At 53.7% G+C, this 24,054-nt stretch overlaps 1 protein-coding gene across 1 annotated transcript; it reads left to right on the top strand.

Annotated features, from left to right (window-relative positions):
- The first annotated feature begins 3,270 nt into the window (after positions 1–3,270).
- On the top strand, positions 3,271–22,983 carry UCK2 (uridine-cytidine kinase 2). Its single transcript, XM_082052983.1, has 7 exons — positions 3,271–3,555; positions 13,087–13,246; positions 14,120–14,216; positions 15,070–15,212; positions 19,642–19,739; positions 21,712–21,760; positions 22,532–22,983. The coding sequence occupies exons 1-7, from the start codon at positions 3,457–3,459 to the stop codon at positions 22,669–22,671; spliced, it is 786 nt and encodes a 261-aa protein (XP_081909109.1). The 5' UTR covers positions 3,271–3,456; the 3' UTR covers positions 22,672–22,983.
- Positions 22,984–24,054: the final 1,071 nt, after the last annotated feature.

Raw genomic sequence — 24,054 nt, 5'->3', positions numbered from 1 at the left:
TTGTTGAATATGCGCTTTCCAGTCACGATGGGTTTGGCTTGGAGCAGCCTTACTGGTTTCTAAAATTGTGCTCTGCGTTAATTTGCCAATGGCACAGGTGTCCCGCTAGCACATGGCAGCAGGAGGCCTTTTCTGGAACAAAATACTTGAAAATATGGTTGCCTGCCCCTTATTGGGTTTCATTGCTGGCCCATGCACTCCTCATACAAATCCTGAGCTCAGCAATTGAAAGGGCGGGAAGCAGGGAAATAAATCTCAAGTTACTGCATGTGTAAAATATTTGTGGCTGGGATGAAAATAGGAAGAACACTAATGAGGACAGCAAAATAATGGCAAGGATTTAGCATAGAGACTAATTGACTACTGTTGAGGCTCCCACAGTTACACCTGGAGCAGCAGAACCAGGCCAGATCCGCGAGTTGTAATGGGGTACAGAGACCTAGAAAGCAGAAACACAGAAAAGGAAAGAGGGCAGGTAGGGAAGGGCTGGTTTGCGCCTGTCGGTGGGTAATGGAGGAGTTTGCCGTCAGTGGAAACTGATGCACTGTGGGATTACACCTGCCGTGCTGAGTGAAAAATAAGGTAAAAAGCCCCACCATCACCCTTAAATTAAACACTCGGTTCAGAAAGACAGTGAAAAAGACGTGTTTCAGAGAAGGCAGCGCAAGTGATAAATGAGGGTGTGAGATTAGACAGCAAACATCCTCCAGAGCCTGGTGACATTTGCATACAAGGAAACACGAAAGCCGTATGTGTGCAGTAGCCACGTGTCACTGAAAGCTGCAGCTGAGCACCCTCTGTGCCCTGTGGAAAGTCATGGTGCTGCCTCCAGGAACCAGGAGCTTCCTGCGAGATCAGAGGACAACTGAGAGCAGAACCGGGCCATGAGCAACGAGAGAGGGAGTGAGAGCCACCAGGGAGACAGGGATGAAATTAACGATGGATATTTCAATTTAGGGTGAGCAGCAGGAATATATTAACGGCTGCTGATGTGGCAGGACCCACAATAATATTTTATGTCCTGCTGTGTGCCACCTGACGCACTTGGCTGTGCTGTGTGCCATCCTCTGCCCTCCTTCTCTTTGGAGCTCCCTGGCTGCAAGATGTATCCGTATCAATCAAGGCAATATCTGAAAATAGTTTCTCTTGTACCGCTATGGGAAATCATTCACACTGCATCGGTTATCGACACTTTCACAGAAAGTTGTGCGGCAGAAGCCGGGCCAGGAGGAGACGGTCAATGACATGAACCTCTTCCCTCCCTGATGTCCGTGCTTTGAACTGGAGGCAGAGGTGACACGGGCTTTGTAATTTCATCCTGTCATTTTGAGTCACACCAGGATCCTTATCAGAAGATTTTTTTTTTCAGACAACAGAAGGCATATTACTGTCAATGGCATTTCCTTTTCAAAACAGCATTCTGTGCTTTGATCAACGTGTAAAGGACAGATGAAGAGTTGGGCGCAGTTTGATTTATCTAACAAGCTTGGCATATGAGAAAAAGGAAAGCGTTTGCGTAATACATAGCTCTGGACACACGAGTCAGGGGCCAGTGCAATCTACAATCATTCTGGCTACAGCAGAGGTGATATTTATGGAGGTAACCTCAAAAACAGATAGGAGAGACACGTGTCCAAACTGATTTCACATACTGAAGTCTCCGCGCTTAAACTGAACAAAAGATGAAGTTGCTTTGCACAGTATGTCAGTGACCAGCAGCTAGGAAGAAGAGTGCACATAATTCTCAAGCAAGTTTCGGGAAAAGATGCCATCTAAAACTAACTGGGATTTGATCTGCTTCCAGTTTACAGCCCTGGATGGATTTCGAAAGAGCTGTTAATCTGATCTTTGCAAGTTCTCCTTGTGTTCTGTGTAACTAAGCCTTGAGTATCCTTAGCTCGTACTTTTCAAGGGCCCATCAAGAGGTGTTTGCTTATCCTTCCCTCTCCAGGTGTGTCTGCTCCTGCCGTGTGTCGGGCACCTGGCTGAGCGGGGACACGGTTGGAGGGGAATTGCGAGCGGTGGGCAGAGACGGGACACACCTTCCCAGGAGATCCGCTCCCACATCCTGCGGAATGAGGGCCGGGAAGCGGGACCCGTCCGGAAAAACATTTCCACACCTGTTCTGGTGTTTTGAAATGGGAAGTTAAAACCCTTGCTGAAACTTACAGTGCTATGAACAGGGTCAGGAGGAACCTCAGGGCATCGCTTAGGCCATGGCCTGCCCCAGCGCAGGTTCAACTCCATTAAAAACTTCCCATGCAGGAGCTTGCCCTGTGCATTTTTTTAAATCCTCAGCAGTAAAGAGTCCTTACTCTCCCTAAACAACCTATTCCAGGACTTAACCATTCTCACATTTAGAAAACGTCCCTGAATATCTATCCTGAATTACTCTTGTTGCAATCTGAGCTGGCAACATTTTGTTCTAATCCCCATGGGTAAGAGAAATGTATTCCCTTCCTGTTTGTGGCAGCCTTTTATGTATTTGGGAATGGTTATCATGTGTCCCCATAGCCATCTCTTCCCCAGACTAAACACCATGGTTCCTGCGGTCCCTCTGCAAACCTGTTCCTCAGACCCCACCAGAGTTTCTCCATCATCCCTCACCTTTCTCAAAACGCAATACCCAAGGGCGCTGGGCCCCAGCAGAGGGTTACCACCGCATCCTGCCTACGTGTGCATGTCCCGGTGGAATATTTGCCTTTTTCACGGCCACACAGTGTTGACTCTTTGATCTGCTGTGCTCCCGGATCTGTATCTGTAGAAGGGCTGGCGTGGCAGCACGTTCCCATCTTGCATTTTCACAGGTGATTACTCCTACCTGGGTACAGCACTTGGCACCTGGCCGCATGGACTCACTCCCTGGATTTCGCTGAGCCTTTTTCCATTTCGTCAAGAGCATTTTGACTTGGAATCCTGGGCCTCCAGAGCGCACACGGCTCCTCCCAGACGGATCACGTTTGCCAAAGACATAAACATAATTTTTATTTTTGCCTTTGTGTCGTTAATAAACCCTCCTAAGTGCTTGCAGGACCAGGCCCTGGGTGGCAGAAGGCAGAGTGGGGGACAAATAATGGGGGTCCTGCTGGGGTGGTCCCAGCACTCGCTGGAGGTGATGGCGGTTGGGCTGCGGGACTCAACGAGCAAAGGGGCAAAGCATCCCGCGGGAAGAGAGAGGCAGCCATGGCCACCGGCCGCATCGCCTTTGTGCGCGGGCGGGGGAGGGCGGCGGCGAGGCGGGGGCCCATGTGGCCGGCGTGCTGCGCCGTTCCGTTCCGTGCCCGCCCGCCGGCAGGCTGGGCTGGAGCATGTGCAGCTGCGGCAGGCACCTGGCAGGGAGCCGCAGCGCCGGGGATGTGAACCAGGCGGGGAGGAAAGGCCCTTGACTCATCAGATAAATCCAGCCCCGCACGGTAGAGCGAAGGCGGAGGAGGCGGCGGCAGCGAGCAGGGGAGGATGGCGGGGGACAGCGACCAGAGGCTGGAGGAGCAGGGGCAGCCCAGCGGCAGCGAGCCCTTCCTGATCGGGGTCAGCGGCGGCACGGCCAGCGGCAAGGTGAGCGGGGGCGCCCGGGGGAGCGGAGCGGAGCGGCGGCCACATGGCAGCGTGGCGGGGCCGGGCGGCCGCCGCGCCACGTGCGCTGCCCGGGAATGGGGGGAACCGGGGCAACCGGGGCCGGGCGAACCGGAACCGGAGTCGGGCGGGTTCTCTTCCTCGCTGCCCCAGCACCGCACTCTGCCGCCTGGGGAAGGACGAGCCGGCGGAGGGAGCGGAGCCGCCGAGGCCTCTCTCCGCGGGCGGCGGCTGCGGGAGCTCCGGGGACACGTGGAGGGGGGGGCGCAGGCTTTATCCCCTTCCCGGCCGGGACCCGGGTCCCCTCCGCCGCTTCGCGGGGAGCAGGGCCAGGATGGAGCCGGCATCCCCCTGCAAAACCCTCCCGTGGCTTCAACAAGCGCATCCCCTCCGCCACCCCTGTCCCTTGCGGTGTCCCCAAGGGCTGCTCGCCCCGCGGCAGACCCGCAGTGTGCGTTGGGTGCGGCGCAATTATTTAATAACATTTATGCATATTTTAATTATATTGGTCGTGCATGGCGGGGGGATGCCCTTTTCTGGCCAACTTTAGGGTAGCAGGGGTGGAAATTCTGCAGCGAATGCTGACTCACAGCAGCAGAACGACCTCCTGGCCGTGCCCGGGGGGGATGGTCCTTGGCAGCCGCCGGTGGGAGCGGGGCGGGGGGCGGCGGGGCCGGGGGAGCCGCTCCGGCCGCGGTGAATAATGCGGGTTTTCTCCGGGAGCCTCCTGCACCCGAACTGCAGCGAAATGCAACTCCACCAACCTTACGGCTTTTCTTTTTTTGCACCTTTTTTTTTTTTTTTCTTCAGTCATTTAATGCAGTGGCTTTTCTTTTTTGGTTTAACCAGCGGTAGGTTGCTTTCTCTTCTAATAGGTAAAGATAATTATTCTTATTCTTTTTTCTTATTTAAGAGAAGTAAAACCAGATCCACACCTCATCAACCCTCCTCTGCAGAGCAGCACAGACATTCTACCTACATTTTTAAGAGGCGTTTCAGAGAGCATTAATAGATTTGGAAGTAGCAATACGGCTGAAATATTTCTTGCTAAGGAAACTGAATGTGGGCAGAAGACAGAGCCTTCTATCTCTGGGTTGATTCGTGTTTGGAGCAGGGCCTTCTTTCTCTTGAAGGATGGCATAACCCAACTGCTGTCCCTCGGCCCATGTTAACAATGTGTCTCTGTACCCTATTGATTCTTGGACCACTGTTGCTGCTGCAAGGGGGAAAAATCCAGATATAACAGGAGGGGTAGTGAGAGAGGATGCAATCTCCTCCACTGGGAACCAAAGCTGGATTGTTCCTGCAGTTCAGCTCCCAGTGACTCAAAGGCACTGGGCTTGTCTGCTCTGTGTTGCGTGGGTCTACCTCTCTGTAGCCGTCCCAATAACAGTGTGTCTGGCGCTGCTGAACTGTTATGTGTCTGAACATTGTGTTTCTGGCCCGCAAGGTAAAAGGAGCAATTACAGTACAATACACCACAGTTGTTCTCAACTTCAAAGTGAAAATGCTTAGTAGCAGCAGGCAGCCTTAGAAAAAAAGTAGGGAAATGGTCCTTTCTAGCAAGGGAGATGTAGTAACTGGCTTTTCCTGTCTCTCAGCTTTGATTTCCACCCCTCCAGTGATTGTTGGCTGCTAGAAACCTCTGTGCAGTGCTGCCCATGGAAGGGAATCCAGCAGACCAGTACAAAGTTTTTTGGGAAAAGGCTGCAAGAAATTTGCTGGCAAAAAAATAAAAAATAAAGCTTGATCAAGCAGAAGAAACAGGAAAAAAGGACCTGGGGCTTGTGTATGCAGGCTCTCAAATGTGCATTTGATGCAGCTGCAAGGCTGGGGTGCACTGTGGCTGTCCCCGTCTGGCTAGGGACAGTGGCCTGTGCTTGGTGGTGCCGAGTGCCGCAGCACGCTCTGGGGAAGCAGCGGTGAGGCTGGTGCGGTTTGCTCGGCCAAGGGCTTGCCTACAGCTAAAATCCATGCTGGTGTGCTGGCTCTGGGCGAAAACAAAATGCTCCTGAAGGGAAAGCAAAGCAAAGACCTTTCCCACTGGGAAAGCGGCAAATCCATCCCACTCGCCTTCACACCAGTTGAGGGTTGTTGTCATAACACATCCCTTTGGCAGCACAGCAGCCCAAAGATAACGCAGGGCGCTTGCCTTCCAAGAGCCCCCACAGCTCCTCCCACGGCTGCTTTTGTTGAGTCTAAGATGGGGTAAAAAGGCTCTGTGGTCCCTGCCCGTCCCTCTTGATGTACCAGCACAATCAGGCTGTGGAAGGAAGGGATCCTGTTTGGAGCTTGCTGCAGCTTGTCGCGTGGTGCCCTGGGGAAGCTGGCATCCGAAGCGGCCAGCCTTCCCCGAAGAGCCAGGGGGAGGGTTTGGCTGGTATTTCTTACAGGCAAATTCGTGAGAACTCAAATTCAAAGGCTGACTGCTGTTCCCTAGTGAGCAAACGAGGCTTGTGCAACTTTTGGTACTCAAATAGGATGGAGAAGCCTGAGTGCTCTCCCGTGTTTGGCTCTTAAAAGAAATCTGGACTGCGGTGGGTGCAAAGCCAGGGAGCTGCAGAGGTCCTGGGCCTGCTGCAATGCCGCAGCCTCTACAGGGACAGTGCCAGTCGCATGGTGGCTGGTTTGTGTCAGCTCAGCTGGGACAGGCTCTTCACAAAAGCTTGCTGGGAGGCAGCGTTTCTGCCACTGTCCTCCAAAATCCAAGCACTGTGTGGCCCAGGCAGAGCTTGCTGCCGTCTCCTGATGTGGAGGAGATGACATGGCATTAAGATCCCCTCCTGTGCCAAAGCTGGAGAGAACTGCAACCGCTTCATTTCCTCGGAGGGATTCCCAAGGCTGGTTGTAGCATTTTCTTTCAACCTATATGCTTTCAAGTGTTCTGCTAAAGCTCTTTGTTTCCTTCTCATACCCATGGTCTTTGTGCTAACAGCTTCTTCCCTCCCTCTTGCAAGAGATTCTTCACTACCAAGGACTGCAGCATGCAAGGCAGGCAGCCAGACTGGAGGAAAGTTCAACAAACTGGCTACGGGGATGAGCTTGGAAGTGCTGGGACACCTCCTTATTCAGCTTAGCTCCTGGAACCCTGCAGCTCTGCCGGCAGGGCTGCTGCGGCTCGCTCCTGGCAGCAGTGGAAGCATCTGGTGCTGGGGTGGTTGCAGGGGTGGGGAGAGCTCTTCAAACTCGGGCTGAAGCATTAATTGCTTGTCCCCACATGCTGCAAAGTGAGGTTTTGTTTGCTACCTTCCAACAGGAGGTTGTAGGAAAGGACAGATTTACAAAGGGCTGAATGCTTTTGTTGGGTGCCTGGTCCTCAGACTGGTGAGGGCTGCATATGAGTGTCACTGTGGCTCAGTGGCTATGCCGTTTAGATCTTGAGTTAGCACATAGAGCTGCAAATGTCTCTTTGAACATGCAGCCTGAGAATTTCCAGACTGCAGAGCACAAAGATTGCAGCGTGTGTTCACCCAGGTGTATTTTGCACTGTTAATCCATTAGGCACTTCTGCTTTAAACACGAAAAACACTGAGGCTGAGCTGGCTGCCTAGTAGAGAAGGCTGGTGTCACCCAGCCAGCATGTTGGTCCCCAGGGAAGCAGCGTCCTACAGTGCATCTCACCATGGGGTGGTTCCCTCTCCACGTGGGGCTTCTTGGATGACAGAGCTCAGTCCCCTACACTAGCGCAAGGGCTATAGTCCCACACAACATCCTGGGGGATGTTCCCACCATGTCACCACCTGGATGCCAGGCAAAGAAGCTCAGGATGAGCCATGGGAAGGGGACTATCAGGGATTGCAGCAGTGCTGTGTTGGTTCAGCGCCGTTTCCTGGTGACGTTCATTCCATGGCTGGCAGGAGCTCTGAATCACAAGGTCTGACTCGTTAAATGCTGGTGTCAATGCGTGCTGGAGACTCATCAAACTTTCTAGTAGAACATTATTCTGTGCCAGCCCCTGATCAGACTGATACACATGACGTTTTGACAGGTCAGCCCTTTCCTGTTGCTGATTGAATATGTGTGTGTTCGTTATGGAGCCTGCTTACTGTAGTCCTGCAGGCTCAGCCAGCTTCAGGCCATAGAGTTTATAGGGGGGGCTAGAGAAAAATATCCTGTGTCTAAAACCAGTGGATTGGGAGGGATTGTGTTAGCGGGGTTGTTTTCCTCCCCATGCATAATCTGTGCTCAGATCCTCTGTGTGTGCCTGTTTATGCTCCAGCCCAGGACTGCTGATCACACGCGCGGTGTCCCAGGGTGAGTGAACACAAACCTGGCTGTCCCAGCCCCGGATGGGTTAGCCTGTGGCTCGACAAGGGAAAGGCAGAAACGGTGAACCTGCCTGGGAAGGCTCTGGGTGGAGGACCAGACTTTTGGTACGAGAATAGCAAGTTTCCAGTCCCAGTGCTGTCATATGGATGCGCTCCATTAGGAATGGAAAGGGTTGCATGGGTCATGAAATTGCTCTCTGCTGTTGCAGGCAGATATTTAATAGATGCTCTGGGACCCTTCCTAATTTGGTATCTGTTCTGTGTGTCACCCCAGTCCACCAGCCACTTCTTAATATTCTATAATTAACCTTACAAGAGAAGACCAAAAGATGAGCTGGAGAGGATGACAGCATTGCCATGACTCTTGATTTCAAGGACCCAATGGGTAAAAGTCCCCTATGATGCATGCAAAGGGCACCATGCTACAGGGGACATCAGAGAAATGCAACAATTGCAGTGGTCCCTGTTGTGATCTTCAGGAAAATCCTGCTAGGTCCCCAAACTGGAGACTGTTTTATCCACGAATGTGCGATGAAGACACCCTGGCCAGGCTCCTGTGGATGCGAAGCCACTGACAGCCCCTGCCAAGCCTGTTTGCATCCAGATCCTACAGGAAGGAGGTTGTGTCAGTGGTGTCCACAGAGTTATAACCTCTAGCCCAGGATAGGTCCTACAAGCCAGGACAGAAGTTAATTTACTGCCCTCTCTGCCACAGTGAACCTGGGGCTGAAAGCATCAGCTGTGTCCTGCCTGGTACCTTCATGCGGTAGTAACTGCAGCACTGTTCTTCAGCTTCCTCTCTAATTCCCATCTGAAGTCATAATGTACTGGCTGATCAGAGCTACCCAAGAGGGATTGTGGGATAATCTGTATAATAATATTGGGGAATTAGTCAACTCCTGAAGAATATCTGAGCAGCTGGTTATAGGCCACGAGTGAATATGAATTAAATATGTAATGTAATTAATATATTTCAAATAAATGTCAGAAGTAGGGGTCCAAAAATCTGTCAGAGTTTCTTCCCTTGCGCACCACCTCTTTCCTTTTGGGAAAATATACTGAAGTTCTTCACCAGGTGCCCTCTGCATTTTCCTCTGCCGGCAGAATAAAGCTGTACTTCTTCCTTAAACACTGGTTATTTGTGTGCCTGGTTCAGAGGAGGGATCCTGCAAGGGGAACTGCAGCCGCTTCTGTGCAGGATTAACATCTCGGAGCTCTCTCCTCGCTCTGCGGTGTGTGGATACCTCCCTCCCAACCATCTGTGTGTGGTGTGGGTTGGTTTGCAATTAGGAAACAGCTTTCTTGGGGAGCAGCTCCAGCACAAAGCCTGGGGGAGTGCAGCTCAGTGGGTGGCAGCCAGTTTGCTCCAACCTGGGGCTGAGTTCCCCTCACTGTGGTGTGTGGCAAGTCTGGAACAATGGCAGAGGATCCAGGGCTCCATACCTACACAACTGGGAAGTCCTGCGTTGGTTTTGTGTGGATAATATGGGAAAGGTCTGCTTGGCAACTGTGGAGGCTCAGAGGCTGCTGCGTCCTGTCTATATTTAAACAAGTTCCGAAGGAGGGGAATTATTTTCCTTGAGAAAGCATCCTGTTGCTGGGGGTGTGCTGCAGCTGAATCGCCATCAGCGTTTGCTTTGGGTCATGGTGAGGTATGCACAGACAATATAGGTCTGGGGAAGGGGCTGAGCAGAGGCAAGGAACCCTGTCATATATATTATCTTCCTGCAGATGAGGTATGTCACACAGGGCAGAGCTAGGGATGGGGCTCAAATCGCAGAATTTCTGTGTTGGTATTTATCTACAGCATCGCATCATCATCTTCAAGTCATCTTCCATGTGCCTCTGCAGCCCTGGGCTTCTCAGAGAAGAAACAACTGTCATCTTCTACTCTAGAAGAAGCAGTTATGAATGGGAAAAGGAAGGAATCTGAGCCCAGGGTGTCCCTTCACGCGAGTGCCGAATGCCTGTGTGAGCACCACACATCCCCTGGGTTACTGTGCATCCGGGCTGGTTGCACCCTGGCACAGTACTTCACAGTCATAGTCTTGGTCTTTCTGGGCATCTGCAGGTCTCCCCAGAGCCTAACCACTATAATTTCCAGTTATTAGGGTATTTTTCACACTTCTGATTAGCATTGGTCACATGTACGTGTGCCGGTTTGGGAGAAGGGGGTTTAAGCGGGGTACATGCGTCATTCATTTGGAGGGACGACTCCTGGGTCTGGGAGTTTCTGTTCCTGCTGCTCAAGGAAATTTGTAACCTTTGTGTTTCTGGTTTTTCTTCCTCTTTAACATAGGTTATTTATCCACCAAGGGGAAAAACTGCCTGCCCAGCCGTAGGAGGTATTCAGGCTGGCATCGGGGAATGCCCCCTATGAACCGTTCTTGTTTCCATCACAAATGATTGTGAGGAAAGGAAGAAACTTTCTTCACTTAGACCTCACTGAGGTTTGCTGCCCCACTAAAGCAAGCTGAATGCAGCCCTCGGGATGGTGGGACATGCCATGTCCCCTGCTGTCCCTACGTCCCGCAGTGCTCATGCAGGTGTCACCTCTGAGCAGTGTCCTGGGCCATGCATTCTGCAGGACCAAGGTGACATGTGTGCTTCTTCCCAGAGGTGACATCCTTGCCGCTCAGGCAGTGCAGTGCACTGGACCTGAGCTCTGTCCTGAGAGGAGAATGTCCTTGTGATTATCTTTCTCCATCGCTTCTGATATCTCTCTAAAGCCCACCAGAGAAAAGGGCAGGTTCTGTAACATCTGCCTGGATGCTTTTGTGTGGGGCACTGGCCACGCCAGAGCATTGGGTGGTAAATTCATCCAGGATACCCGCTGATCCTTGTCCTGGTCCCCTGTGGGTGAATGTACGTGTGAGCCAGAATTTATTCCAGTCTCTAGCTGCTGAGGGCTACTTTCTCCTTGGGTTTTCTCACCATCCGATATCTTGAGCTGTGGGGTATGGAACAGGAGGGGGATTTTCAGAACTGATGAGGGCTCTTTTCCCTACTTTTCCAGCATGAGTAGACCAGAGATTAGAGCGCATAAGGCAGAAGAAAGACTGGATGGAACTCTATGATGCCCTAAAATTATTTTCTTACCCATCCACATGCTGAGGTCCAAGGGGAGAGTGTGAGTGCAACTGTGTGTTGCTTTCACTGATCCAAAGGCCCCTGGGCTGGGGAAGCAGTTTCTGGTGCAGATCTTTATGGGGCCTGCTGACCCACAGGCTGGGAATCTGTGCTGGAAGGTGGTTTATTCCGAATTGCAAAAGTCCTGGGAAGTTTGATGTCCTTGGCAGCTGTGGCCAAAGCTGAACCCTGCTGTGCTGCATCTCCTTGCTGCACGGGGGAGAGAGCAAGGGAGGAAAAGTGAATGAGAGGTGCTGCGCATGCCCTGTTTTCGTGAAACCTATGGGATGCAACAGGACAAGCAACAGAGCTGACACAGGCTGGAGAAGGATGTGGGGAGTGGGAAAACAGAGGAAATGGAGATTGGGCTCTGGCTTTGTGTCTGTGTGTGCCGTAGGGCGAGTGACTGGCACTGACTTGCAGTGCTTTGTTCTGGGTGTCAGCAGCTTTCTGCAGGGCAGGGATGCTGACGAAGCACAATTTGCCAGCTGCAAGAGGCAGCAGAAGAAGGTGGGATGCTCAGAGAGACCCCATTCCTGACCCAAACTCCAAATTTGCGCCCAAGGACAGCTGTCGGGCAGCCCGAGCCGGTTGGTTCTGCAGCAGTGCTGTGTGCGGAGGCTCTCGGCTGGGCTGGGGCTGACTCACAGCACCGCGGTCACAGCCAAGTCAGGTCAGCCTGGCCTGGAGGGGAAGAGAACGTCTCTGGGGACAGGAATGCCGTCAAATCTTCCAGCTTCTGAGGCAAACAGCCTTGCCCTCTGGCTGCTGGGGTGAGCTCCTCTGCCAGGCGTGCCTTCCCCTCCCTGTTCCCTCGCACCACCACTGTCTTCAGCTCTGCATCTGGAGGTTGCCAGGCAGGTAGGGAGCAGATGGTTGAGCCAGCAGGAAGGTGGGAGCATGGAAAGAGCCACAGGCAGGCTGGGACAAGCAAACCTCTCTCTGCAGAGCAGAGCGCTCAGTTGAGGGAGTATTTGTGGTAACCGAGGCCAGGAGCGGCTCAGCTGTGGATCTGCAGCCAGCACAATTTGCAGGAGTTGAAGCAGCTCGTTTTGGCGCCAGGAGCATCTGCTTCTCCCCGAACGGAGGATGCCGCGAGGCAGGAGCGGGGCTGACGTGTAGGGTTCCGCAGACAGCAGAGCACTCCCCCGCCAGCCTGACCTTGGCTTCGGCTGGCTGGGGCTGGCGTGCCGGCTGCTGGTTAGTGATGCGCTTAACACCGCTGTGTTGTGCAGTGGCCAAGGACCCGTATGGCTAAGGAGAAGGGACTGAGGCAAGCTTTGGGATTTGTCCCCCAAGCTGAGCTCTGATTCATGTCACGATGGCGGGGTCTGGTGTGACCCTCAGTCACAGTGCTTGCTGCGGTGCCGGCAGTGACTCGGTGAGGTGCTGGTCCCTGTGCCAGCAGCGCTTATGGGGACCTTGCACCGGCAGCCGGAGCCACGTGGCTCTGCAGCTGCTGGCTTCGCAGTGCCCTTATCCTCACTGTGACAAGAGGCTCCAGGATATGAGGGTGCTGCTCCTTCCAGCTGTGGCGGAGAACCCTGATAAAGTCCCCACGCTCTCTGCATGGTGTATATTCATCCTGGGCTGTTTAGGGTTAGAAAACAGCCTGGTTCTCCCTCTCTGAGGACTCTCTCAGTCCCTGCCTGTGCTATGGTGTGTTTTTTGGGCTGGACCAGGGCTGGGGGAAGCAAGGCACTGAGGCTGCCTCCCAGGGAGGAGGCTCAGCCCTGGTGCCATGAGCAGCTCAGCTCCCCGGGGAGCTGCTGGGCAGGCTGGGGCTGTGGCTGAACCCAGGCAACAGCAACTGGTTTCCTGCTGCAGTTTGTGCCCGGAACAGGAGCTGTGGGCAGGCGACAGGGATGGAGGAGAGTGAGGCAGGGAGCAAGCTTGGTACTGCTTTCACATTGAAGGGCTCCATGGTGATGCCTCTGGAGCATTTTTCCTTCAGTGGCTTTGGGCTGTGCCTTTGAGGGGACCATGAACTCTCGGCTGGAGGTCCAGCAAGGAGTGCCCCGTGCACCTAGGAATGACTGCTACCCGGACACATCCTCCCTGTGTGCCTCAGATGTCAAATACTGCTGACCTGTCTCTTCTGCTGTTCCTTTCGCAGTCCTCAGTGTGCTCCAAGATCGTCCAGCTGCTGGGGCAGAATGAGGTAGACTACCGCCAGAAGCAGGTGGTGATCGTGAGCCAAGACAGCTTCTACCGGGTCCTCACCTCGGAGCAGAAATCCAAAGCGCTCAAAGGCCAGTTCAATTTTGACCACCCAGGTGAATGCAGAATGGCACCGGGGCTCTGCCACGCAGTGGGGGGTGAGGGCTGGAGAGGGACCCCCAGTTCCACCAGCAAAGAGCTGTGGGTGGCTTAGTTAAGCTCTTGTGGAGCTGGGTGCCTCCCTGGCAGGTGGCCGGGGTCCACCTGTGTCCCCTGCAGTACAACCTCTGTCTCTCTTGGGAAAGAAACTTCCTCTGGGGTGGTGTTTGTGATGAGAAAGGGCAGGTTGAACCCTCAAACTCCTTAAGACGCTCCTCTTCTCCCTGCAAAAACATCCCCCAGTTTGAAAACCTTTTTGGTGCAGCTGGGTCAGGGCCAGAGAGCTCTGGCCTGGCACAGCCCCCAGGAGTCAGCAGCTCCATGTCCCCCCTTCAAGGAGGGAACCGTCTTGTGAAGCTGCTCTGCAAACCCCTCCACTGAGGGGGCTTCACCCTGTTGCTACAACAGGGGCTTTTTGAACCATCTCTGGGCTTGCTGGGGAAATTCCAGAGCTGCTGTCCCTTCATCCCCATGAGGACAATGGCCAGAGGCAGCGAGCCCTGAGCAAACAGAGCCTTGTCTGTCCAGCAGCTTGAGACTGAAATGCTGCTCCAGTCTCTCCGAGGGATGGAGCCCAGGAGGAGATACTTTCCCGAGCCCAGGCTGTCAGGAGCACTCTACAAGGGTAGTGTAGATGTCTGCAGGCCAGATCTGGGGGTTCCGGGAACACTGGGCCTTGCTACATCCACGGGGACATACAGGGCTTTCCTCCCGAGTCTGTGCGTCTATCCCAGCACAGGGTGCCAGCAGCTCTGGCTTGGCTAAGCTCAGCATCTGGTGGGTGGGAGAGGTCACAAAGCTGCCTTGGGTAATGTTTCCTCTCTCCTCAGATGCCTTTGACAACGAGCTGATCGTGAAAACGCTCAAAGAGATCACGGAAGGGAAGACGGTCCAGATTCCCGTCTATGACTTTGTCTCTCACTCCAGGTCTAACAGCTGCCCCTGCCTTGCTGAGCCTCTGTTAATGCCCTGCAGCGCTGCACGCAGCCCTGACAGCCCAGACCCTCTGCCCCACCGCTCCTGCCCACTCTGAGCCACCTAACGTGCCGTCTGAAAGTGTCAATGCTGACTGCTCCAAACCCCTTGGTTAGGGAATCCAGGGCAGATACAGGCACGGCCTGGAAAGCTGTGCAGCCGTGCAGTTACCTCCAGCAACAGGCAGATGTCAGTGGAGGGGGGGTTATGGCTCCCTCTTTCCTTCCCCCATCCACGGTTCTTCTTCCCATAAACTCTGTGTCTGCAGCTTTAACAAGTGTTCCAGTCCCAAACAGCCTGGCACTGCCAGGAAAGGAGGAAGACGACAGTTCTTGCTCCTGTAACTCTTCCCTTGCATGTGTTCAGCTGTTTTTGCATGCCTGTGTTGGTCGTGGATGCTGTGACCCTGCTCTGTTTCATTGTGGTGTCAGGGGAGTGCTGCGGCTTCCCAGGGGAGCAGAGCTGGCCCTCGCAGGTCCCACAGGTCAAGCCCCATGTGTGGTCTTTCTGGGATTTATGGCTTGACACATAACCCTTGCAAGCAGCAGCTGGCCGAGGTGGGGGGAGAAGGGCTTGTCTGCTTCCTGCTCTGCCGTTTGTCCTTCTGGGAAGCGTATGTATGCCTTGGATTCCCCCCACCACAGTGGGGTAGGTGTGCCCACTCCTCAGTCACCCCCTTGGTGCAGCAGTTATGTCCCAGGGCTGGAGCAGCGCCTAGGAGCACCGCTGTTTCCCAACCCCCCCAGCCTCTCTTGGCTTGTTTACCCCTTCACCAGCATATTTTGACTCTCCTTCCCTCTGCCAGGAAAGAGGAGACGGTGACTGTTTACCCCGCCGACGTGGTGCTCTTCGAAGGCATCCTGGCTTTCTACAGCCAGGAGGTGCGGGATCTCTTCCGCATGAAGCTCTTCGTGGACACAGATGCAGACACCCGGCTGTCCCGCAGAGGTGAGGCCTGAACATGCCTTGTGCATCAGGGACAGAAATGTCACTTAACTGATCTGGGCAGCTGGTTGCAGAGGCAGGTGACAGTGACCAGACAGAATGGGAACCGGTGCAAAGCTGTGCTGCTGCTAGCAATGAGCCAGGGAGCTTTTTCTCCCAGTGCAGAGCATCACACAGGGCGGCTTATGTCAGTGGAAAGCACCCTGCTTTATGTTTCTTAGGATTCAGTGGGGGCTTTGCTGCCTTGTCTGCGATTCCTCCTTTGATGCGTGTGACAGTGTGACTGCTGAGTGTGCTGTGTCCTCGCGTGGCCGAGTGACACCAGCCCTGTGCCATCAGCTGAACGGCAGCAGGGGAGGGTGCAATGGGTAAGGCAAAACATGGTGACAGTTTCAGTCAGAAGGCAGCACCTGGTGGATCTGCTAGGCACCTGGGGGATGGGTGTGCTCTGAGGGTGACATTTGGGTGTGAGGGCATCTATTGGGGATGGTGCAGACAGGGAGTCTGGTTGTACATCTTGGTCTGTGCAAGCACAGCCAGCACAGCATGAAGCCTCTTTGTGGTATTTGGCACAAATTTGGCCCTGGAAATGTGAATATCCTTCTCTAGGACTCCTCCTGTCCAGCTGGCCTGGCTGTGGATTGCCACCTGCCATAGGAGGGACTCTGCAGGGTCTGCATGGCTTGAGGTGCCTTTCATTTCCTAGCAGCTTTTAGGAGTGGTGTCACTGATGTAGCACCTGAGCGTCCTGGATGGCTAAGAAAGCATTTGCAGACTCTTGGGGCAGAATTCAGTTGTGTCTGAACTGTCCCTACCCCTGCCTGTGTCTGACAGCCTCCACAGGGTGTCCAGGGATGCAGAAGATGACTTGGAGGAGAGGTCCTGCCCAGACCTCTGTGCCATGATGAGAGGAGCTTGTTTCAGTGTGTCAATACGCACAGGAGTGTTCCACTCTGCAATGGAACTGGTCTTGCCCGCCCTCCACTGCTGGGATGTCATCAGTGCTGATTAAAAGCTCCTTTTTACGCGTCCTTCTTGACCCTGCCTGCTGCTCTTGCATGACTCATCTAGGGAGGTTACAGCAGAGTCACTGCAGGGAGACGCATTAGCAGGTCACAGATGCGCATTTGCTAGATCCTGCAATGTGAGCCTTATCCCTTAAGCAGACTGTACTGCGCAGGAACTTGAGTTCACACCCAGACTGGGGTTAACCCGCCTTTTTGGCAGTGCCCCTTATCAGCTCTCTGAAGGCACGGCATTGCCTTATGCGTTTGCAGTGCCAGATGACCGTGTGTGCATCCCAATCATACTCTGGCGTGTGTGCTTCAGTAATTTGGATTTGGTACAGAACTGTGAGCTTCAGAACTGGTTGAGATCCCGTTGACTAAGAACTGAGATCATCCAGCTGCTGACCACAATTCAGAGCTAAACCTTGTTGTGCTGCAGCTGTTGGACGGGGTCCTGAGCCACATGGGCCCAGGCCATTCTTGGGGTATTTCTTCCGCCCACTATCAATCACTAAAGCCTTGCAAAGTGACAGCTAGACTGGTTGAGGTGCCGGTGTCTCCTAGTTAGGGCAACTTATCAGCCTCCTGATAGGGACCTGACTCCTTAAGTTGCACCAGGGGAGGTTTAGTTTGGATATTAGGAAAAAATTTCTTCCCGGAAAGGGCTGTCGGGCATTGGAACAGGCTGCCCAGGGCAGTGGTGGAGTCACCGTCCCTGGAGGGGTTGAACAGACATGCAGGGACCCGTTGTTAGGGACATGGTTTAGTGCCAGTGTTGGGTTAATGGTTGGACTCAATCTTGACTGTCTCTTCCAACCAAAACTATTCTGTGATTTGGCAGACTCCTGGCCTGCCATCAGCAGTTGGTAAGGACCACTGCAGCAGCAAATCTGTTTACTCTATGTCTCCCTGGCATTTCTGGGAAAGAAGAGCCTGTGTGTGAGGTGCTGAAGGTATAGTTATGTCCCTGGAATGTAGCTGGAGGCAGTTTGTAGCCAAAGTCAGGATCTTGCATTGTGACATGGCCCTGAGTGATCTTGCTCTCCCAGAAGTCCTGAAGAGTTGCAGCAATGGCCTTTTCAGCTGGGCAGCAGTGGGAGATGAGGTTCCTGGAAATGTAGCTGACAGCTCTGTTAAATCAGTAGTGCTGGGGTTCGGTACGTGCAGCTCACACTGTCCTCATTGCCGCACCTCTCCCAAAAAAAACGCCGCTACCAGAGCACAAGGGACAAGGTCTGTCCAGTGCCTCCAACAGCCTGATCCGTGTGATTCTGGCTGAGGTTGCTCACTACTCTGTCATAGAATAGAATCATAGAATGCTAGGGGTTGGAAGGGACCTCAAAAGATCATCTAGTCCAGTCCCCCTGCCGGAGCAGGTCCAATGCCCCAGCCAGACCAGCTTCTGGAGAACAGTGACTAGGTCAGGTGCCATGTGCATGTTTCAGGCCTGATTTGAGTGATCTCTGCCTGCTGGGTCTGGATGGGTGCCGGTCTGTCCTTGGGACACTTGCCTGACCTGCAAGTAGAGGGTGATACCTCCAGATAGGGTGTGTGGTCTTAGCCTGGGTTGCTGGGACATGGTACAAGGCATTAAGTGCTTGACTTGTTTTTGGGTGTGGGGTGAGTGCCCTGTGAGCGAGCAGGAGAGTTTTGCCCCATCAGGGCCAGTCCTCCAGCCTGGGCACTTGCCCTGTGTGTCTTGCAGGCTTCCCACACGCCATCCCAGGCCGGGTGTGCTGTAAATACACCCTTGCTGTAGAGCAGCCAACAAACAGGGTGTGGGACCTGGGAAACAAAAGTCTCTCTGTGTCCCCTTTTTAAAATTTTCCTTGCCTTTTTTTTCTGTATTGTTTGGGCTGGGTCTTGCTCCCACTCTCTGGAGAAGGCATGGAGCTGGCTAGAGGAGGCTGGGCTGGGTGAGCCATTCCTGGAGCAGGCAGGGAGCTGGCACGCGTCCTGCTGCCAGCTCTTTTCTTCCCCCATCACCTCCCCTGCATGGAGCTGCGAAAGGGCACGTGGTGAAGCTGCTGGTCGAGGGCAAGAGTCACTGGGACAGTGCCAAACCATTGCTGGGAGAACCGTGCTGTCCCCTCCCGGCAAGTACATGGGCATCGTCTGGCAGTGCTGTGGATGGGCTCTGCTTGGCACATGGAGAAGGCTCGCTCTGAGCCCGCTGCCAGGCACTGGTGTGCTGCGGAGAAGCCAGCCAGCCCCCTGGGGAGAGCCGAGAGCCGTCTGCTTGGCCATGGGGCTGTTCTTGGCTCTTAGCCGTGTATCGAATTCCTGCTGGACTGGGGCATTTGTCCACACTGAAGTGGCTTCAGAGTGGAGATGGCAACGACCCAAATACCTTGTGGAAATAGGGTGTGAGGCTCGAACGGCAGAACGAGGAGGAGGCTGGCTTGTTCTCCTGGCTTCCTCCTGAGCTGGTTTCCTCCAAGCACCCCTGGTTGTGGGAGCCTGTACCACCTGCCTGTCCCACTCAGCTGAGGACAGCACAAGAATCACAGAACAGTTTGGGTTGGAAAGGACCTTCAAAGCTCACCCAGTGCTACCCCTGCCATGAGCAGGGACATCTTCACCAGCTCAGGTTGCTCAGAGCCCCGTCCAGCCTGGCCTGGGATGTCCCCAGGAATGGTTCATTCACCACCTCTCTGGACAACCTGGGCCAGTGTTTCACCACCCTCAGTGTAAAAGATGTCTTCCTCATGTCCAACCTGAATCTCCCCTCCTTTGTTTTAAAGCCATCACCCCTTGTCCTGTTGCAACAGGGCCTGCTAAAAAGTCTGTCCCCATTTTTGCTATTGGCCCTTTTAAAGTGCAGAAAGGCCACAACAAGGTGTCCCTGGAACCTTTTCCAGGCTGAAGCCTGTCAGAGCTGGGCAGGTGGGTGAGTTTTACTCTCGTCACCTCTGCAGACCTGACTTAAACTGTACCTTAATATGTGTATGGGTGAACCCCGCTGCTTTATGCAGGGACAGGGGTTGGACTCTGATCCTTGTGGGTCCCTTCCAACTAAGGACATTCTATGATTCTATGATTTTTCTGTTCTTTGGGTACCTCTGCACTGGGATGACTGGGAGAATACGCCATCCTTGGGGCAAGGCAGAGTGACAGGAGGGACACAAGGGCTGACGCTGGGAACAGTCAGGACTGAGGTGGCACTGATTACAGCTTGCAGAGCTGAGGATTGAGGGAGGCCAAGAAAAGCCCGTGGTCAGGTCAGCCAGCCCTTGGCTACTGGGAAAGCGGATTAAAAGCATGTAGCTGGGCTGGGGTGGGCTCATACATGTGGGCAGCAACTTCCAGGAACAGAGACCTCAGGGAAAATACCCAGTGGCTGGCCAAAGCCTGTACTGAAGTGAAGGAGGATGGAATGATTAATGTCTTCGGCTCTTGACTGTGCTTTGACATCTTCCCCGCAGTGCTACGAGACATCAGCGAGCGAGGCAGGGACCTCGAGCAAATCTTATCTCAGTACATCACCTTTGTCAAGCCTGCCTTCGAGGAGTTCTGTTTGCCAGTAAGTAAGGGGAGTGACACCCACAGGAGTCTGCCAAAAATGTCCCATACCCTTCCCAGTTCCTCAGACAGGAGCCTTTTGTGCCCCAGAGCTCAGGTCAGCCTTGCCCTGCCTTGCTCCCTCCATGCGGGCACTGCCAAAATGAGGATGCAGGGCAAGATGGAGAATATTTATACAGCCACTGCCTTCCTGGTGAGATCACCCTCCCCAATGGGAAGGCTGACACAGCAAGATAAACCCCTCCCTGCACAGGGTCTGACAAACCAACACCAGGCAGCTCAGCAGATACCAGCCTGGGAGGGAAGATCCTTGGCTGCATCTAGCCAGGGAAGGGGAGATCCCTGTCCCCAGGTGGTGTCCCCTGTGTCTGCCTCCTGTTTTGGGCTGTCCTGCCTGCCCTGTTCACCCTGCTGCTCCTGGCTTCTTGCTGGCTGCATGCTTGGGAAAGCAGAGGAGCTTCTTCCTTTGCTCTGTGCTGTGGCATGTGGCCCTTTGCGTCACACCTCCTGGCTGGTGAGGTCAAAATGTGGAGCACACAGGGTTGCAAGGTCTGCCTGGGGAAAGGAAAGAGATTTTGGGAGCCAAGGCATGACTTCCTAGCAGACAGGGACTCTGCATGCTGCTGCAGTCCTGCAGAACTTGCAGGTGAAATACCGCGTTTGCAGGACATCAAACATCTCGCCTGGTCCTCGTGGAGAGGAGCCTGCTCCTTGGTTCTCAAGGCTTTTCAAGCAAATATGAGGAATTTCTTCTTATTCTGGAAGAACTGAGCCAGAAGAGTCCACTTTGGGAACTGCTGGCCAGCAGCACAGGCAGGAGTTGAACTTGTTTCCAGCCTCAGGCCCTGGCCACAGAAACATCTCTGTGCCTGCCGGTGTGCCCAGCTCTGCCCCTTCCCATAGGAGGGGCTGATATTTTTCTGTGCTGCAAGATAATTTTTCTGGCTTGTGTGCAGCACACTTTTCCCTGTCTCACTCAGATGTGGCTGTGGGAACCAAGGTCCAATTCCACTGTAATCCCAGAAAGGTCCAGCTTGGTACCTCCCCTCCTTGCAAGTCCCCAGCAAGGTAAATCCACAGCTTTATAAAGCAGCGGATGCTGCATCAGTCTCTTCTGTTGAAGAGTCTGTAGGAGGATGAAATATAAAACAAGAAGGGTGGAAAACAACTGCTTTGTCCCTACCCACTGGCTTTGCAGTGGTCTGCTCCCACTTCCAAGCTGGTGGTGGGCTCAGCTGCAAAGCAATTGCATTCGGATGCTGAACAGGCTCAGCACCCACTGTTGCTGTTACTTGACTCCTAAACCAGCTCTGGGCCGGCTGGTTCAGCAGTGGTCCAGCATGTCCTGGTGATTTTTGATATGGCTGGAGGCACCTGGAGGTGTCAGATGATGCCCTTTGCCCAGCGGGCTCCTTGTTTACCATGGTAGACCTTGGCTGTCAGGAAACTGATGAACTGTAAAAGCTGACACAAAATACAGGGGAGGAAACTGAGACTGGCACCTGCAGGTGAAAATAGGTCAGACTGATGTCCCAAATCAGAGGTTTTCTGCAAACAATGCTGGTAGAAAATTCTCCCCCCATCCCAAGCAGATCAGTGGCTGTGCCCCACATGTCCGCACAGCCCTTGCTCTTGTACCGAGCCTGGCTGGATTCAGGGGGGAAATTGTTCCCAAAAGCATCAACTGCTGGAGTCTTGCAATCATGAGGCTTTTAAATTTCAGATTTTGTTAAGATGCCTCTTACTGGAATCTGTATGAGCTTGTTAAAATGGAGTCAAGGTGCAAAGTGTGGCCCTTGAGACGCAGAGCAGAAAACAAGAGCACCCAAAGTGTATTATCACCAATGTCCTACCTCCCAGCGGGTGTGGGTTTGGCAAGGGGAGGGGAAGGACCTGCCCCAGGAAGCAGGGACAGCGCCCCAGCCTGGTTTCTCTCCACTTTCCCTGTAACGCAGTGCTTTCTCTCCTCCCAGACCAAGAAGTATGCCGACGTGATCATTCCCAGGGGAGCAGATAATGAAGGTGAGTGAAACCAGACCTTGTCATTATGTGCTGGCAGCCAGCTTTGTGCTGTTGCGGCAGAGTTAGGTAGGAGGTAGCAGGACCTGCCACAGAGGTGACTCAGGCCACTGCCACCCAAGAGAATGTTATTCCCACACAAGCTGAGATGAGCCTCTCCCCTTTCCTCCCGCCTGGAGCATTAGTGAGTGGGAGTTTGTGCTCCTCTGAACAAGCCTGGGAGCCCATCTATGTGAAGTGCCTCCAGGCAAACACCCGCTTCGACCCACACAAAGGGAAATGTGCTTCTCCAAGGCCAGATGTGCAGCTGGGACAAACACCTGTCTGGAATCAGCCTGACCATACTGGCTTGAGTGCTGGGCTCAGAGGGATGAAGTGCCAGTGGGGCAGCTCCTGCAGCTCCCCACCATGTGAGAGGAGGGGATAGGAGCAATGGAGAGAGCTGGGGGGTCATCATCTCTCGCTTCCCTCTAGTTTCTTTACCTAGGGGAGGTTTAGATTAGATATTAGGAAAAAACTTCTTCACAGAAAGGGCTGTCGGGCATTGGAACAGGCTGCCCAGGGCAGTGGTGGAGTCACCATCCCTGGAGAGGTTTAAAAGATGCATAGATTAGGTTCTTAGGGACATGGTTTAGTGCCTGAGCTGGGTTAATGGTTGGACTAGATGATCTTGAGCATCTCTTCCAAGCAAAATGATTCTATGATTCTATTCTACTCGCAATGATCCTAATGTAATCTCTCCCCCCTTGTCTTTCCCTCCCTTTTCGCTCACAGTGGCCATAAACCTGATAGTGCAGCACATCCAGGACATTCTTAATGGAGGACTCAGCAAACGCCAGAGCAATGGCTACCTGAACGGCTACACTCCTCCCCGCCAGCGGCAGCCCTCAGAGTCCAGCAGCCGGCCTCACTGACCCCGGGCGGCAGGCATGAGGCTGGGGACGGAGGGCACTCGGGGCCCTGCCACTGCCCCTCTGTACATACTGTCCGTTCATTCCCCCCTTATCTATTTAAGAAACCAGACGGAGACGAATGCCTTTAATTTTTGTATGTTGGAAATGCCGAAATGAGAAGCAGCCGGCTGCTTGGGAGCCTGGACCGCCCACAGCTCCTGGCCTTGCTCAATAACTCCTCCAGCATGGAACCGGCTATAAATCTCTATAAATATAGAATTGCTCTATTTTTGTGTAAATGCAGAATAACGTAAAATTACTTGCCATAAGGTATCTGCCAGGCTTGGTGTTGCTGGGAGGGGGCTGGGAAGAGGGTCTGGGGAGATGGGGTTGTCAGGATCCTCACCTCAAAGGCGGAAAGGAAAGAAGAACATTTAACATCTGCTTTAGTGTTATATCCTGGTGGTCTCCGTCCCAGGGTAGGTTTTTGGGCTCTGGTGGAGGTGGCAGCTTGACTGACATGGATTTTGTGACTGGGCTGGTGTTGCCTCTTCCTGGCATTGCTGTTCATGTCTGAGCAGCCTGGTTTTGGCTGGCAGGCACCGCGCAATGCCCCTGGGAGTTGGGAGAGCGATGTGTAACACCTCCCGCGTCTGCCTCTGCACCTCCAGGTCCCAGTCCCTCAACAGCATCACTTTCTGTGTCTGACACCCCCCCACAGGTGTGGGTCTGCAGTCGCACCCTCCAGCAAGGCCCTGGGAGGTGATCAGATAAACATGGCACTGTGTGTCTTTAGCAGTCTCACTGCCTGGCTTGGGTGGGGACAGCACGTGGGTACCTTCAGCCCCTGTGGAGCTTGGTGGTCACACGTGTGGTGGGACTCCTAGGCAAGCCTTGGGCTCAACCCCAAGGCCAGAGGTTGGCTTGCAGAAGTTCAGAGGTGCGTCTCGTTCTCACTTGTAAAAATTTTGCTCTTGGATGGGAGAATGGTTAAGGGAGAACCAGCCTCTCCTGAAAGAAAGGGGCAAGGGATGATGAAAGGCAGTTGCTGAGCAACCTGAAGATGGAGACAGCAGTGTGTAGTGGTTCGTGGGTTCTCTAACATCCCCATATGGGACACCTGCAGGTCCTAGCTGGATGCCCAGGAGTCCTCTGCTGCCCTTTTTCAGAGCATGTTCTTGCCTGGCCTGTGTCCCTTTCATTGTGTCCTGGTGGAGGACATGGTATCCCTGCAGTTTGTTGGCCCCAAGGCTGCTCAAGGGGTGCCCTCCCTTACTGAAGGTGAGAATTGGTCTCTCCTAACCTGATAGTGTTGCAACAGCCATGTCCCAGGAGAGTCTGGTGGGCTTGTCCTGCAGGTCTGGGGATGCCTGGAGAGCAATGTGGGGCGGTTGGGCTGGGGCA

Source organism: Streptopelia decaocto (genome assembly GCF_964273445.1).
Source record: "Streptopelia decaocto genome assembly, chromosome: 5".
Lineage (NCBI taxonomy): Eukaryota > Metazoa > Chordata > Aves > Columbiformes > Columbidae > Streptopelia > Streptopelia decaocto.
This window is presented reverse-complemented; position numbering and strand designations above follow the sequence as displayed.

Bases quoted from the DNA above. Each gene is read 5' to 3' on its own strand.
- UCK2 (XM_082052983.1), top strand. From the start codon at position 3,457: ATGGCGGGGGACAGCGACCAGAGGCTGGAGGAGCAGGGGCAGCCCAGC. The intron at 15,213-19,641 runs GTGAGGCCTGAA...TCTTCCCCGCAG, and splicing joins CACCCGGCTGTCCCGCAGAG to TGCTACGAGACATCAGCGAG. The intron at 21,761-22,531 runs GTGAGTGAAACC...TTTCGCTCACAG, and splicing joins CAGGGGAGCAGATAATGAAG to TGGCCATAAACCTGATAGTG.